This window comes from Mus caroli, unplaced genomic scaffold, assembly GCF_978045245.1.
Source record: "Mus caroli unplaced genomic scaffold, Mus_caroli_1 scaffold_6, whole genome shotgun sequence".
Taxonomy (NCBI): Eukaryota; Metazoa; Chordata; class Mammalia; order Rodentia; family Muridae; genus Mus; species Mus caroli.
In genome coordinates, this window is record NW_028227261.1 from 101,609,788 (window position 1) to 101,626,539 (window position 16,752).

At 45.0% G+C, this 16,752-nt stretch overlaps 1 protein-coding gene across 2 annotated transcripts in view; it reads left to right on the forward strand.

The window, feature by feature from the left end:
• The window catches only part of Abca1 (ATP binding cassette subfamily A member 1), a 126,152-nt gene that overhangs the window by 65,512 nt on the left and 43,888 nt on the right, over positions 1-16,752 (forward strand). For both annotated transcript variants that reach the window (XM_021159924.3, XM_085839292.1), the window contains exons 8-17: positions 1,709-1,801; positions 4,468-4,708; positions 6,988-7,127; positions 7,466-7,582; positions 10,453-10,650; positions 11,340-11,545; positions 12,080-12,256; positions 12,695-12,917; positions 14,470-14,691; positions 15,650-15,854. In XM_021159924.3, the coding sequence (XP_021015583.1) occupies positions 1,709-1,801; positions 4,468-4,708; positions 6,988-7,127; positions 7,466-7,582; positions 10,453-10,650; positions 11,340-11,545; positions 12,080-12,256; positions 12,695-12,917; positions 14,470-14,691; positions 15,650-15,854 (1,822 nt within the window). The remainder of the gene's footprint in view (positions 1-1,708; positions 1,802-4,467; positions 4,709-6,987; positions 7,128-7,465; positions 7,583-10,452; positions 10,651-11,339; positions 11,546-12,079; positions 12,257-12,694; positions 12,918-14,469; positions 14,692-15,649; positions 15,855-16,752) is intronic.

The following is a 16,752-nucleotide window of genomic DNA, read 5'->3' on the forward strand; positions in this document are numbered from 1 at the left end:
AAAATTATTAATGGGAGCAAATATGAAGACAAAGTATGGAGCAGATACTGAAGGAAAGGCCATCCAAAGACTGCCCCACCTGGGGATTCATCCCATATACAGTCCCCAATCCCAGACGCTATTGTGGATGCCAAGAAATGCTTGCTGAATGGACCCTGATATAGCTGTCTCCTGAGAGGCCCTGCCAGAGCCTTACAAATACAGAGGCAGAAGCTCATAGCCAACCATTGGACTGAGTATGTGGTCCTCAATGGAGGAGTTAGAGAAAGGACTGAAGGAGCTGAAGGGGTTTTCAACCCCACAGGAAGAACAACAATATCAATCAACCAGACCCCCCAGAGCTCCCAGGGAGTAAACCACCAACCAAAGAGTACACATGGCTCCGGCTGCATATGTAGCAGATGATGGCCTTGTCAGGCATCAATGGGAGAAGAGGTCCTTGGTCCTATGAAGGCTTGATAGATGCCACAGTGTAGGGGAATCTAGGGCGGGGAGGTGGGAGTGGGTGGGTGGGTGGAGGAACACCCACATAGAAGCAGGAGGAGGGGGGAGGAGATAGGGGAAACCGGGAAAGGGGATAACATTTGAAATGCAAATAAAGAAAATATCCAATAATAATAAAAAAGAACATACAAATAGAAAACATCTCCGAGGCTGTTCCTTATATTAGTCCTGTACACTTTTAGCACTCTCAGTTCCAGTCTCTCAGCAATCTTTGACATGATAATTGCTGTCAAAACGGTCTAAAATTCTCAAGGTGTTAGATAAACTACTGAATAAAACAAAACAGAACCTGTGAAAACACTAGGAAAAGCTGCCTTCCCCCTGGAGACTTTCTTCCTTATCCTTCCTAATTGTGGGACTGAAGTTGAAATTCCTTCTACAGCAATTCTGGTTACACAGCCTGTGGGGTTTTGTCCCAGCTGCCCCGACTTTCTATAGTAATTTATCTTTCCTTTGGGTCTCATTAATTATTTTCTCTTGTTTACTGTGCAGCTATGTTATGTATTATATCAACTAAATATGTTAATTAGTAAATACAAGGTGATGACTAACACTAGACACAAAAACAGTGTTCTATGTTACATCTCCAGTATTTAAAAATAGTGAAAATCTGCTGACTCAACAGAACAAAAGGAGACTTGTTCTCTTGCTTTGGTTATTATTGAATTTTGTCTTTTCCTACTTTATTGATTGACTGATTGATTGTGAACCATCACACACTCTTTTCTCAGGCCATGCCTATAAACATGTGTCTTGTAGAACTGTAGATAGAGTTGGGACTTTTGGGTTAGAATTTTATTGAACATACATGCACACATGTGCATGGATACACACACACACACACACACACGTGCATGGATACACACACACACACACACACACACACACACACACACACACACACGCGCGCGCAACACAAGCCTGTGCCTACCTGTGTGTAGCACATAAGATACTTGTATATGTTGTCTATTCACTAGCCTTGAATTTGCACTCCTGCAACCATCATGAAGAAGAAATCCTTATCTGAAGAAAAGAAACACACAGGCATGCAGTTAGAGTAAATTGTCCAGTGTTCTTTATTTTGGCTAGAAATTTCTTAAATTTAATCTTGATTAGGAATTGTTTTGATTTATTTACTTTATATGTAGAGATTTTAAGCCTGCATTTGAGCCCATACACTAAGATTTTTTCTCCTTCTCTCTAGACAAAACTAAATTCCACATCTCATCTCCCAACCCAGCATCTGGCTGAAGCCACCACAGTATTGCTTGACAGCTTGGGGGGCCTGGCCCAAGAGGTAAGTTGTATTTTTTAAGCCACAGTGGACAGACTAATTACTGTCATTTCTTTAGTTCTGAGTTCTGACAACAGGGTCCTTGTACTTTGAATATCACCTGCTGCATCAAACTCAATTTTAGAAGCACAAGTAATTTAAAAATGAGTCAGGTTTGATCTCCATTGGAGAGGAAGAAACTAAAATACATCAATGTTGCAGAGATAATTAGTGCCTCAGAACCCCATGTTTAGTCTAGACCTTTCTCTGTGAGCTCCTTCTGCCCCTGTGTACATCTGTGAAGAGAACTGTCTCTCGATCCACCTCCTACCCTGTGCACTGACTCTGTTTGACAGCAGCTTCTTCATGTTGCTTCTTCAACAGCAAGGCCATCCATTCAGCCATTGCATCAGAATACACCTCTGCTAGCCAACAGGAATGCTGTGGCTTTCCCCACCCTGCTTTTTGCCTTGGGAAATCTGGTCTCTGAGGCTCAGCATTGGGAATTCGGTTCCTAGTGAGTGCTGAGCTGATTTGGCCTTTAGGTCTACATGTTGTCCATGTGACAGAGTGAACCTTGATCACAGTTCACCTTGCCTGTGGATCCCACCACTGTCTGTCCCATTGGTCATGGGTAGAACTCAAGGCAGGCTACAGTGCTCAGGACACTGGAATACAGTAATCCATGGGGGGAAAGTTTCTCAGACTTGGCCCAACCTGATTTTTTAACTGAGTCTTTAGCTCCTTTTCTATGCTTGTATCATTTTTTCCCTTCTGAATATCAAAAACATTACCTTGTTTTCTGACAATAAAGGTATTTCACGTTCATCAGTGAACAAGCAGTGCACCTGGAAAGTTTAGAAAATCCTGAGACCAAGCACAATACCTCTCCTTCCGTCCGTCCTTCCTTCCTTCCTTCCTTCCTTCCTTCCTTCCTTCCTTCCTTCCTTCCTTCCTTCCTTCCTTCCTTCTGTCCATTTATTGTAACTCTGCTCAGCCATCTTTGACAGAGGGGCTTTGCTCTCATACTCTCCACTTTAGGAGCCGACTTTGTCAGCCTGTTATTGGTTCCTCTGTTAGGGAGGGTGAGTGACCTTTGGATAGGCCAAGAAACTGGACCAGTTGGAGTTCTGCCAAAGGGCAGAAAGAGAAAGTGCCCTACAAGTCCATCTGTTTCCATAAGGCCTTGTGCGTTGACAGTGCTCTGGAGGGTCCCCTCCTTGTCTCATTTTCTGCTGCTCATTCCTGGAGAAAGCCAAGTGGGTGTAGTAGTGGCTGGGTGGTTGAGTGGTGGGGTAGTACTTGTAAATTCAGGGTTTGTTGCAGCAAGTTTCTCTTCTGTCATTGTACCTGCTTTTATTCTGGGCTAAAACAAAATAATTACAAAGCCCTTGATGTGCCCTGTGGCTGAATGGGTGGAAACCTCCAGCAGTGTACTGTGTACATTTTTCTTGACTGTCTCTTGGAACCTGTTTACTCCTGTTCCCACATCAGTGATGGGCAACCACTTCTCCCAATAGGTCACCCCCAAGCCACTTTGGTCATGTCTCTCTCAGTGCTCTCTCTGAGTAACAATAAGGAAATGCATTTTTAGAAAGGTTCATGTTTAGAAAGAAACTTAGTTGCTATGTTCAAAGGCCAACTGTTGACACGAAAACACAAGGTATCATAGATGGATTGTGGCTGTTTGATTTCATATGCCTGGTTCATCCTCAGGGTCCAGTGGAACACCTTTTATTGTGCCCATTTCACAGATGGCACTGGGGCTCAGAAAAGTCTTTGCCCACAGTCTTGTAGAGAGTTAATTGATCGCAGGGTCAGGTGCTTGGCCTTGCCAGCTATTGTAGCTCTGCAGTGAGCACAGTCACCTCACCACCATCATTTAGCCCACGGAAGGGTGGAAGTCAGAAATAAACCAGTCCAGCTGATGATGTGACTACAGGCATCTGTGCAGCGAAGATAAAAGAAACCATGTAAGAGACGTAGAAAGAGGGATGAGATGCCATTTTAAAGAGAGCAGGGTGAGTTGACTCCAAAGGCAGTGGTGCTCTATTCCTAGAGAAGTTAGGACACTGCACAGGAAGGGCAGCAGATATCAGTCACAGGAATGGCGTGCTTGAGAGCGTACACCTAAGGTCCATGAAGGAAGCCAGAGGAGTTAAAAGAGGGTGTTTAATGTGGCTTCATCTTTGCAAATGACTACACTCTTGCTGTTGGACTGAGGAAGAGGCTGAAGCGAGAATAAGGAGGGTGGGGGCATTGCAACAGATGGAGACTGCATGGCCCTGGTCCATTTGTTTACTCAATGACCTCTAGTGCAACCACTCTTCTTAGCCTGGAAGATGAATGGTTACCCTCCCCTGTGAGCCAAGGGCCAGTCACAGAGAACGTGTCCAGTGAGAGCTATGGTGAAGGAGAGTGGGCAGAAATTCTCTCCTCAGGCAGGTGCTAGGGGGAGCCACCAGATGGGGATAACAAGGGATAATAAGATACTGCAGGTCCCAGCACCACAGGTGGAGGGAAGAAGGTCTTGGCTAATCACCAGAGGGCTTTAAGGTGATGCTAGCTAGACACAGTATGTTCTGCAACACTGCTTTTAGGTTAAGAGAATAAAGTGTTTGCTTCTCTCTTGTTCCATCCTTTGCTTGGCCCTTTGCCCCCTCTCCTTTCTCTTCCCACCCTGACGCCAGCTGTTCAGCACAAAGAGCTGGAGCGACATGCGGCAGGAGGTGATGTTTCTGACCAATGTGAACAGCTCCAGCTCCTCCACCCAGATCTACCAGGCAGTGTCCCGCATCGTGTGTGGTCACCCAGAGGGCGGGGGCCTGAAGATCAAGTCCCTCAACTGGTACGAGGATAACAACTACAAAGCCCTCTTTGGAGGGAATAACACTGAGGAAGACATGGACACCTTCTATGACAATTCTACAAGTGAGTTGACTGTGCAGAACAAAGCCATGTCCTCATGCCAAGCTCAGGTCTAGCTCAGCCTGTGTCACCCAGTCCCTGTGTCCTCATGCCCAGCTCAGGTCTGGCCCAGCCTGTGTCACTCAGACCCCATGCTTTCCTTTATTCTGTGTAGTAGCAAAGGTTGTCCTCTCTGTTTGCTCTTACGACATTGCTCCTCAAGTACAGAGTCCTTGATAAATGAATCTCTCTCAGTTCTTTGAATGGAGGGGCCTGATCTCGCTCAGGTGTTTAGTAACAATACCCACAAGATGAATGAGTGATTGATAGCCAGTCTTTCCAGTTCTTTTCATATGTGGGCTCTAAAAGAAAAAAAAAGCTACACAAAGCAGGTAAGAAAAGAGGTTGCTGGGGGCAATAGAGGGATGAGATGAGATGCGTTGGTTAGAATACAAAGTGCACTTGTGCAAAAATGCAAGGGTGTGGTAACACTGTGTCCTATCTGTAAGCTTTGTAAGTGAGCTCATCTTGATGTTACTGCACAGATTCAGTGGGCATCTACATGAAGTGATGGAGACATTAATTAGCTTGACTGGGCTGTTAATCACATCATAGCAGATAAGTGTATCAAAACATCAGTCTGTATAAAATACGTATCATTTTTGTTGTTCATTAATACCTGAGTAAAGCCAGAAAACCTTCTAAAAATGATGAGATATTTTAATTTTATATTATTTTAATTATTACATTTAATTATCATAATTATTATAAAAGAGAATAATTATAAAATAGCATAATCATTATAATTATCACTATAATTATTATTATATTACTGTGAGGCAAGCTTTACAATAAACACCTAAAAGTGGGTAATGGTAATAATGGCAATTACAGCAGCTACAGGAAAACCTAACATTAAAGCAAAGTTCCCTATGCATAATGCATTCTGTTTAAATTACCTATTTGATCCTTACAGTAACCCTGCAAGGAAGGTTCTGGAACCTCAAATTTTATAGGCCCAGAGGTTAAGTGTCTTGGTTAAGTCTGCACTCCTAGGTAATCCCCAAGAGCTGGGATTCAAGCCCAAGTCCTCTTGGCCTTTGCAATGAACTGCCTCATTAATGGTGGCATGTTTGCACCGTCACACTCAGACACTCAGCTGCCTATTTATTTTGCATTCTGGGTGTTAAAGAGACCTCTAACTCTATATTTAGTCACCACACTCGGGCAGTTTTCTGTGGAGGTGTGTCTGTCCTGTGCCTGATCATATGTAGTAGCATTTGTCCAGCGCTACAGGTCTAACAATGGCATCTTTGCCTTGAATACACCATACAGCTGAGCCATTCCCGATTTCCAGCTGCAGGCAAGAAGTGAGACAGCTTCCTGTGTGGCTGTAACACAGCCTGTGCCCTCTGGGGCTCAGCACTCTAGCACTTTACAAGTTGCTTTAGAAGCCTGAAGAAGATGGTAATGTAGGCAGTTTTAAGAAACCAGCTCTTCTTCCCCAGCCTGCAGATCAATCCAAGGGCATCGCTTGCTTATACAACAGATATAATTGAGGGCTTGTTTCCTTAGGAAAATATTCTAGCCTTGGAGATAGGACACAACGATAGAGTGCTTGCATACCTCGAGTGAGGCCATGGGTCATTTCTAGTATGCCCCACCCCCAACTCATTACCTTTATTATCATTATTTTATCACCTGTGTATCATGCAGCTCAGAGATGTTGTGTGGTATCTAAGCAAAGCCCGTTTTGTCCTCTTGAACTTTGGATATTTCAGTTTTGAATTTTTATTAAATATAAATATTGGTTGTGATAGGATCTATTAATTACTAAGGACAGACTTGGCTTTTTCTTTTTCAAATGAAAGTCTAAATGCAGTCTTCCGGCTTCCCCAGGAAGAATCCTGCTTGTGTCCAGTGAAAGCACTGTGAGGGCTGGCATGAGGGTGTGGAGCTAGAGTTGGGATGGCGTAGTCAAAACCTTCCTTCATATCAGCTCAGACGTGAGTCTGAGAGAGGCCTGATTCTTTCGAGCACTGAGGAAAGACCTCACTGGAAATACCCCATCTACTCCTCATCATAGCCCTGCCAAGTGGATGTTACGAACTTTCCAACTTTCATTTTACAGCAGTGCAAACTGAGGCTCACATAAGGAAGTTGTCCGCTGCATGACTGTTAGGTGATGTGGGGAGGGGGATTTGCACCCTGGACTGGCTGCATTGGCTCCCAAACCTTCTAAGTTCCTGTTGGCAACTGACCATGATATAGATGTGAATGTCTGTCCTCCGTCTTCTTTGTAGGTCCTTATTGCAATGATTTGATGAAAAACTTGGAGTCTAGTCCTCTTTCTCGAATTATTTGGAAGGCACTCAAGCCACTGCTTGTTGGAAAGATTCTCTATACACCTGACACACCAGCTACAAGGCAGGTCATGGCTGAGGTAAGCTGTCCAGGCTTAGGACTCTGTCCCCATAATCTCTCCAGAATTAGGGGTAGGAAGTGAAGACAGCTTCAGATAGTGTATGCTGAATATACTCTTGGCCATAATGGGGCTTTTAAGTAGTCAAAAACAAAACAAAACAAATCCACATGTAGTCTTGGGATTCATATCCCCAGCCTTGAGTGTTTGAATTATATCTGTAGGAGGGGTTTCTTGAGGAAGGAAAGGACTGGGCAGAGGTTTCTGTAGTGAGTGGTGTTTTTTAGGGAATCTTGGAATGTTCATTGCCTCTGCCTCTCTTCTATTTGTATGAATCCCGATTCCCTACCTGACTCTAGGTGAACAAGACCTTTCAGGAGTTGGCTGTGTTCCATGACCTGGAGGGCATGTGGGAAGAACTCAGCCCCCAAATTTGGACCTTCATGGAGAACAGCCAAGAGATGGACCTTGTCCGGGTGAGTGACTTTCTACTCGGATTTGCTGGCTTGATCTAGAAGAGGTTTCTGGACATCTTCCCAGAAATCCCTAAGATCACAGTTCTGTAAGTTAAAGCAATTGGTATCAGCTGAAGCCACACAGCCACCAATTCTGTAGAAGCAAAGGCCTCAGTGCAGTGATAGCCATGGGAATGCCAGCATCGCTGTCCCTCATGGCCCAGTAGCAGTTTTGCACAAAACCCAGTGAAGATCAGAAATGGGTGCTTGCAGGACACTAGAGTATTTTCATTTGGTCTCCAGTCACTAAGGTAGGCACAGTATCTTCTTTAGCCTGCCATATCTCAGAAGGAGGTTTGGGGACAGAAGCGTGATCTGGCATGCGGACAGGTCAGGGATACTGGTTCTCCAGGCACAGAGAGAGTACAGCATCTCAGCCAATGCTGTGGAGGGGAGGAAATTGCACTTAACATATGGGGGGCACTTGAAAGGGAAGCATGCTCCAGACACAACCAGGTTCAAAGAGAGAGAGAGAGAGAGAGAGAGAGAGAGAGAGAGAGAGAGAGAGAGAGAGAGAGAGAGAGAGAGAGCAGTCTGAGAATGCAGTGTCGCCTTTGCATCAACAGAAGAGCCATTTAACCACTCCTCTGGGCTTCAGTCTCAGTCAGGATCATTAGACAAAGTCTTATTGCCATGGCAAGGAAGTCCACTTCCTTGGAAGTCCACTTCCTTTTATTTCTTCTGCCATTAAGAAGCAAGGGAGGATTTTTGCCAGGTTTGGAATTGAATCTTTGTGCCCTGGGGGTTGCTGGTTTTTAGAGGCTGCACTTCTTTGGGAGTTTAGGGGTGCTCTAGGTCCCCTTGGGGGACAGGTTACTGATCAAAGAGCGTCTGGAGATGAAGGAGCCAGAGCCTCCTTTGATACACCCGTGCTGTTACACCTGTGCAGAATGCTTAACTTGGAGCCTTTGTATACATGGGACGTGAGTGAGAAAAGCAAGAGCAACAGTCTTATGCATTCACGCCAGTCGTGGTGCAAGTTGGCGCTGGCGGTGCATTGTGTGTGCTCTACTCTTTCGTTTCTGAGGGATTCGTGGGATGCTCCCACAGGACACACTACACTGTGGACCCTAGGCCTGGTTTCCTTGGCATCCATATTATCTACCTCTTGGGATTGTTCTGTGTTTGACAGGAAAGGGATTTTGAATTGGGCATATGTAGATATTTCCTTACACTTTTTAAAAACAACAACAACAAAAAGCAGGGTCTCACGGTGTAGTTCAGACTTGTCTGCAACTCACTATATGCCCCAGATGACCTCAAACTCATGGCCATCCTCCTGCTTCAGCTTCCCCCAGAGCTGGAATTCTAGATACCAACCACCGTGCCTGGGCTTCCCTGCTTTTAGATCAAGGGTTTACTTTGGAGGCTGCAGTTGTTCATCAGCTCTTGGTTCTTAAGGCACAAGTCCTTATAAACATGTGGTGGTGTTCACTAGGGATGCATGTGTAGGAGAATCTTGAGAATGTAACAGAAGTGAAGTAGCCTGGAAGGAAAGGCCTGGGAGGCTGTAAGGATCCTTATATTCAGAGGGGGGAGAGCAGACGGTTTTAAGCAAGTGGAGATGTAGACGCAGTATTCTAGAAGAAAGATGGGTGCAAGGCTGAGACGGACCTCAATACAGATTGAATAGGTGAGTGGCAAGGGCTGAGTGCAGAAGAGGAGGCGTGGCAGCAGCTTAAGGTAGATAGGCAAGAAGAGACTGGTACAGGAGAGTCTTGACTTTTACCTGGACAGGCAGGGGGTAGCAAGAGACCAACAGAATGATGGCTCCTGGGGTCTGTAATACAGAGGCTGATTGGCATGGGATTAATGGTAAGGAATTGCCACCCTGTCAGTGGAAACCAGGGAAGCTCTATTCCAGCATCCTACAGCAACAATTTTAAAGAAGTCATCATGGGAGAGAAAACGTTATTACTGAAATAACTGTTATTGCAAGTAATTTAGAATAGACTAGATGGTATACAGTAAAGGAGTAGTTAATGAAATTGTAGGAGATACACTCTGTAAAATCATCATGTTACCATTAAAATAACAGAAAGCCACGGGGTGGGGGTGGGGGGAGCTTGCAAGAAGACTGATGAAGGAAGTCTTAGGGTTTTGGAGATCTTGCTCAGTAGAGCAAGGACCTCCCCCTCCCCCTAGGAACTGGAAAAGGAGCATAGCAGCTGTGTTTCCATTTTGCCCAGTCAGCAGTGGCCTCATTTTCCTGGCAGTGCATCAGTGTAGACTTTTGCCCCAGTCCCCCTGGGCAGGCTGGTTGAGGACCAGAATAGCTTACCCTTTCACATTGACAGGTGATGGGAAACAGCTCTTCTTTTCTTCATCATGATCCCATGTCCTGGAGTTAGGAAAGACCATCTTTTATTTGGATTAACCAGGAGTATTACTTCCTTGAACTAAGCATTAAAAGTGGGCTCGGTCTAGAGACAAGGTTTTAATTTGACATCACCAGACTCTATCTCAAAAGAGAGGGTGGTACAATGCAATGCGTATGCTGCTGAAAGCTCCTTAGCTACCTTAATATCCCCGAAGTTCCATTTTCCTGTTTGTGAGGTGGACAGTACCAAAGCCACACCCTTGGGGCATTCTGATGCCTGTAGATCCCTCAGCATCCTACTGTCACTGTTGTTAGAGTTAAAACAATTAACCTGGGCTGTCTGGTACAGTGGGAAACCTGTGAACTTCGAAGTCAGAGGTCTGACTTTGTTTCTCAGCTTATCACTTAGCCTTGGCCAACATCAGCCATGAGAAACTTCAATCTTTGTCAGATGTGCTCTTTACCATGACACTTGATGATCACTGTTCACATGTTCTTCCTGGAATGGCAGACGCTGTTAGACAGCAGAGGCAATGACCAGTTTTGGGAACAGAAGTTGGATGGATTAGATTGGACTGCCCAAGACATCATGGCATTTCTGGCCAAGAACCCAGAGGATGTTCAGTCCCCAAATGGCTCTGTGTATACCTGGAGAGAAGCTTTCAATGAGACCAACCAGGCAATCCAGACGATATCTCGATTCATGGAGGTAAGGGTCTGCTGTACACACCCTTTAGCAAAGGCTAGAGGCTTTTTCCCTTTGTGCTGTTGCAGTAAAGATGCAGGCAGAAGGAGAGCTTAGAATGAATGTGCAGTGTCATGTACAGCTATATCCTGCAGGCCTGGTGAGCAAGATAAACACCAGATGAATAGCCTGACGAGCACATAAGCTTACTTCTAGATTTGCTTCAGATTGACTCCAGCGTTTCTATCCTTTATCTTCTAGCTTTTCCTGTTTTGATATTCTAGATCCTAATGATAATAAACTGCTTTGTTATAAAGGCATTATTTATGAAACTTATCTAATCTAATTTGGGACCGATAAAACTTTTAAATCTTTAATCCTAAAAAGGATGGAAAGGAAAAAGGCTGACTAGAATTTTTTTCTTATCTGAGTTTTAGTTGGTTAGTTGCTGTGACTCGACATTGCTAAGACATGTTGCTAAGAGAATAAAAATTGCTAAGAGAATAATTCCCTCACACAAAGCAATATAAGTAACTTTGAGTATTTCACTCAAACTCAGTTCTGAAACCTGGAAAACTACTTTAGAGATGGATAGGCCGAGCAGATTAAGAATTCGGGCAGCTAGTTCCTGACTCTCAAAGGAGGCTGAGTTCTGGCTCCTGCTTGTCTTTCTGGTCTCCAGTGTTCTAATGAGGCTTCCTTCCGTCTGTCAGTGTGTCAACCTGAACAAGCTGGAGCCCATTCCAACGGAAGTCAGGCTCATCAACAAGTCCATGGAGCTGCTGGATGAGAGGAAGTTCTGGGCTGGCATCGTGTTCACAGGCATCACTCCAGATAGTGTGGAGCTGCCCCATCATGTGAAGTACAAGATCCGGATGGACATTGACAACGTTGAGAGAACTAATAAGATCAAGGATGGGTAAGATGAAACCCAGTCTTGCAAAGCTCCAGCATGTAACTTGGATGACTTTTATGACTGGTGGTACTTTATTAAGGAATGTCAACAACAAAGCAGCCGTGGCACAACTTCCGTAAAGTTCCATTGCGGGGGACTGTTATTCAAAGGCTATAAATTATTACTCTTTCCGTTTTCACATTTCTGTTTAAAAGACTGAAGGACTTAAAAGTCAGGAAAAAGAAAGGAAAACCACTAGGAGTCTTCATGCTAGCCATACATATTTTCACAAGAAGAGGCAGATAACTGATAAGTAAATTCCAGTATGTTCATCAGGTGCAATATTATTCACCAGTAAAGGGAAAAGAAAAATATACCCATAAGGAGTGTTTTCATTGATTATTTCTATCCAATAACTTATGTACTTGTTAGCTGTGATAAGAATGAGAGATAGAAAAATAGGAGGAGTGGCCTAGGAAGTGTAGGGGAACCGTGGGTAATTGGATTTTTCAGGGTGTGTTTTGTATGAGTGTTTCATCACCTGATGTTTGGTTTCAGGTACTGGGACCCTGGTCCTCGGGCTGACCCTTTTGAAGATATGCGCTATGTCTGGGGTGGCTTCGCCTACTTGCAGGATGTGGTGGAACAGGCGATCATCAGAGTGCTGACGGGAACTGAGAAGAAAACGGGTGTCTATGTGCAACAGATGCCCTACCCCTGTTATGTTGATGACATGTGAGTGTAAGCCAGCATCTCCCTTAAATAACCAGGTCCTTGTAGAGAGTGCGTGTATGTGTGTGTTTTCCACGGTGTGAGAGCGAAAGCAAGTCAATAGGCCATCCTAGAGATACTAACCTTTAGCGAAAGACCAAGTTGGATTCTGCCCCCGCCCTTTGTGTTTGGTACTTAGTAGAGTAACTTATATTTATCTTAATATTACCCTATCCATTTCCTAGCTATTAAAGAGAGCCCCTGAAAAAATTTTGCATGGCCATACCCTTGAAGCCCAGGTTTCATCTCTTTCTACTGCTAAAGAAACCTTTGGTCATTTGAGAGTTCAGTGGGCCTTTCCTAAGCGACCCTGGTGAGGTTTTTCCTCCAGTGTGCAAGGCCTCGGATCGGTGCCGGGCTCACACTTTTCATTTTTCCCATGCCTTTTCTCTGTGCCTCCAGCTTTCTGCGGGTCATGAGCCGGTCAATGCCCCTCTTCATGACTCTGGCCTGGATCTACTCTGTGGCTGTGATCATCAAGGGCATTGTGTATGAGAAGGAGGCTCGGCTGAAGGAGACCATGCGGATCATGGGTCTGGACAATGGCATCCTCTGGTTTAGCTGGTTCGTTAGCAGCCTCATCCCTCTGCTTGTGAGCGCTGGCCTGCTGGTGGTCATCTTGAAGGTGAGGTGGACTCACTCACTCTTCTTGGCAAGGAACTCTTGAGTGGCCTAAGGGGGTAAAGGGATCGCAGTGTCCTGTGTGCTTCCCTCCATTCACAACTGAGGAAAGCCAGAGAAGGGTAAGGACTTGCTCCAGTCAGCCCACTGGGATAGTTAGCAGCTAAGTAGCTAGAACTCAGGGCTCATGTACAAATTTACATGTGCCACACTGGTACTGGGTGGGGGTTATTTCCAAGTTTGTAAATGCAACAACCAGAAAGTCAGATGCTATTAAAGGTTTGGCTCTCTGGAGGAAGAGGCTGAGGCATATTTTGGAATATGGATATTTATTAGGGATTAGTATGATGGGTGGAGCGCTGGGTCATGCAGAGGGAGAAGTTGAGCCATGATTCAACAGCCCAGTGGAATGTTCTGGAGAACATACAGCTTGTCCAAGAGTTTCCCTCACTGAGCCAGTCACTGGACGGGGCTCATGGGACTCACCAGGGAAAGGGTGTTCCAGGGCCTGTTGGCTCTCCTAGCTATGACAACAGAGGTCCTAACATCTGGATGTCTTTTACCTATAGTCAAGTAAGCCCCCCTTCCCCTGCTTGCCTTAAAGTTGAATCTGGGCAGTGAGGGTTTACCTCATACACAAATTTACTTTTAAGCGTTTATGTTTTAATAGTTACTTCATACAAAGATGCCTCTTATAAAAGTTAGTGTTTCAAGGAAAGCAAGAGAGCAGAGCAGGAGAATCTAACATTCGTCCTAATACCAGCTACTATATATTACATATGAGTGCTCACTGATGCCAGGCACTGGTCAGAGGACGTGCTATGAACTGCATCAGCGTATCCTCCCTACAATAACCCATTGAGTGCTCAGGGAAAGTCAGAGCCTCACTAAAATACCCAAGGACGGCATAATCAAGATTTATTTGCATGTTGTTCTGAAACAAACTCTTTTCTCATGCTCTGGTATCTGAGGGCAAGGACCTAAGCCTTGTGACAAGGGTAGGGATCCTGTGGCCTGTGTGTGGGAACTGACTAAGTCAGCTGTGTGTTGACAGGGCCTGGTTCAGTGTCCACAGTGACTACCGATGAGCTCAGAGCTCAGAATATCCACAGAACTTGGGATGAGAGGATGAATGAAGACTCTGTATTTACCAGGGGAAAGTTCAGGTTGCCTGGCCTTTTCCCTAGGCTTTTGGAGAGAAAGGATGTGTAGGCTGTTGTCTCACACGGCTTTTTTCTTAAAGGCAATAGTTGTCCTTAGACAAGGAGAAGCCAAATTCCTTGATCTCTGTGAGAGACGGAGATCAAAATTATCCACTAAGATCAAGTAGAAAGTCCTGGACTTTGTCCTTAACCGTATTTCTGCTGTGATTTTTCATGCGTAGTCTCTCCAGTAAGTTATTTCTCATGGGCTTCATTTCCTCATCAGAAAATCAAGCAGCAGGGTTCCCCTGCCTTAGCTCTGAAAGAATTATGTGTCAAAACCAGCATTAAGATCATGTAAGTGAGCGGCTGGGCTTGCCAAGGCTGTACTTTATCCAGACTCTTCCTCTCCAGTTAGGAAACCTGCTGCCCTATAGTGACCCCAGCGTGGTGTTCGTCTTCCTGTCGGTGTTTGCCATGGTGACCATCCTACAGTGCTTCCTCATTAGCACGCTCTTCTCCCGTGCCAACCTGGCAGCAGCCTGTGGGGGCATCATCTACTTCACGCTGTACCTGCCCTATGTGCTGTGCGTAGCCTGGCAGGACTATGTGGGCTTCTCCATCAAGATCTTTGCTGTAAGTAACTCTGATCTCTCTGCAGAGGTTGTAGTCCTGGTGCCCCTCCAGCTCCCCAGGGTGTTGGATAATCCTGTTCTCCCCTCTGGCTAAGTTGTTTCTCCTTTGCCCCTAGTGTAAATACTAGGTTGGGTTTGGTTTTTGTCAGAGATCATCAGATTGCGCCTTGAACTGGTTGGAGATAAATGACATTCAGAAATGGATCTAGTTTAGCCAGTAGGTACCATGTCCACCCTTTAACTTCTAGCTCTTTGGCCATAAAAGCTCACAGCAAGGTTATGTTCATGGACAGCTTGAGGCCACAAATGGTTCATTCTTGTCCCTTGTCTTTCTTAGATCCATTGTGTTGTTTGACTTGGGAAATATTTTCCAGACTGAACAAAACCAAACATGACTTACCCTCCCACAAATCTCTGACCAGGACATTTTAGTCTTTTGTGAAATGTAGGTGTGTAGTCTTTAAGCAAGTGAGAATACCAATAAAAGCCACTCACTATCTGCCCTGCTGGGTCACTGATACGATATTATGCTCACAGGATGCTCCAAGTGCTGAAAGCTTGAGTCTCCTAGATGTGACGCTTTAAAGCGGCTTCTCTGATCCTGAATATTCAATGACTGATCAGTGAAAAAAGTCCTTGATGAATGTCAGTGTGAGGCTGGACGAGGGGAACAGGATCGTTGAGCCTTGTAATGTCTTGGGAAGCATACAGTTCTAAGGTCTCACCTGCTCTCGTGCATACATTTCTGAAACGTGTCAGCATAATGAGTGCTTATAAATGAAATCATTTTCTATGCTGCAAGTGAGTCCGCTTCTCCAAAGGGACTCTAGGAGAATACTTACGTGCCTTATAATTGATGTAATTTACAAAGTCAAACTTCTCAAGGTGGAATTTACATCAGAAGAGAAAAATGAGAGAGGCAAGGATGTAGACCAGTTCCTCTTGCCTCTTTCTCTCAGAGCCTGCTGTCTCCTGTGGCTTTTGGATTCGGCTGTGAGTATTTCGCCCTTTTTGAGGAGCAAGGTATTGGGGTCCAATGGGACAATCTTTTTGAGAGCCCGGTGGAGGAGGACGGCTTCAATCTCACCACTGCAGTGTCCATGATGCTCTTTGACACCTTTCTCTATGGCGTGATGACATGGTACATCGAAGCCGTCTTTCCAGGTACCACAGGCTTCCATACTGCTTTGGCTAACTGAGGGGGAGAGCAACTTTTCGGCCTGTAGGTTCTTCCTTTCTTTGCATTGCAGTTGCTGAAGGACGAGGGAGCTCCCTGGGAGTTGGCTTGGGCTTTTAGCTTATGAAAAACAAATAGTCTAAGGAAAGGCCCTTGTGTTGAAAGCATGCATGTTACTGGCATTGTGCTACACATCTCTTGAGCCCAGTGTGCCAGGTGCTTAGCAAAGTACTTTACAGACTCTGGTTCGGAAGGTTATTCTGGGCTGTTTGCTAAGGTAAACAGGTTCTAAAAGAGAGAGCTAACTGAGAGTTTGAGGGACTTACCTAAAGTCATGTGTCTGTTAAGTGTCAGTGCTTGGAGATGACCTCAGCTGGGCTATACTGGGTCAGAGCAGGTTCCTCTCAGTACTGACTGGGTTCTTAGGACTATGTCTCCAGAAGAGGAAGCCCTAGGAGACCGTCTGTCTCTTAACTACAGGTTATAAGTAATATAATATATTGGGTCTTAGCCCTTGCCTATTGCTTGTGGGAAATTAGTATTCACCAAAAATTAATTTTGATGCTTTCTTACCCTTCTTTGTCAAGTACAACAGAACAGGGACTCTCTTTAGGATACATTCCTGTCTGAGATCAGATTTTAGGGGAGGACTCATGCTCACCCTCTGAATCTCCTCCAAAGAAGCCCAGTTGAAATGTTTTTTAAACCCGTATCTGAACTTCCTCCATTGACCGTGCAATTTGCATGTATATTTTGAGATTCAAACTCTGAATCCTTATTTTTTTGGGGTAACTGACCTTGGATAGGGCTACTTGCCCTTCAGTTTGCTCATCTCTAAAATGAGGATGCTGTTACTACCTTGGGAGTTGTTGGAAAGCCATGGAG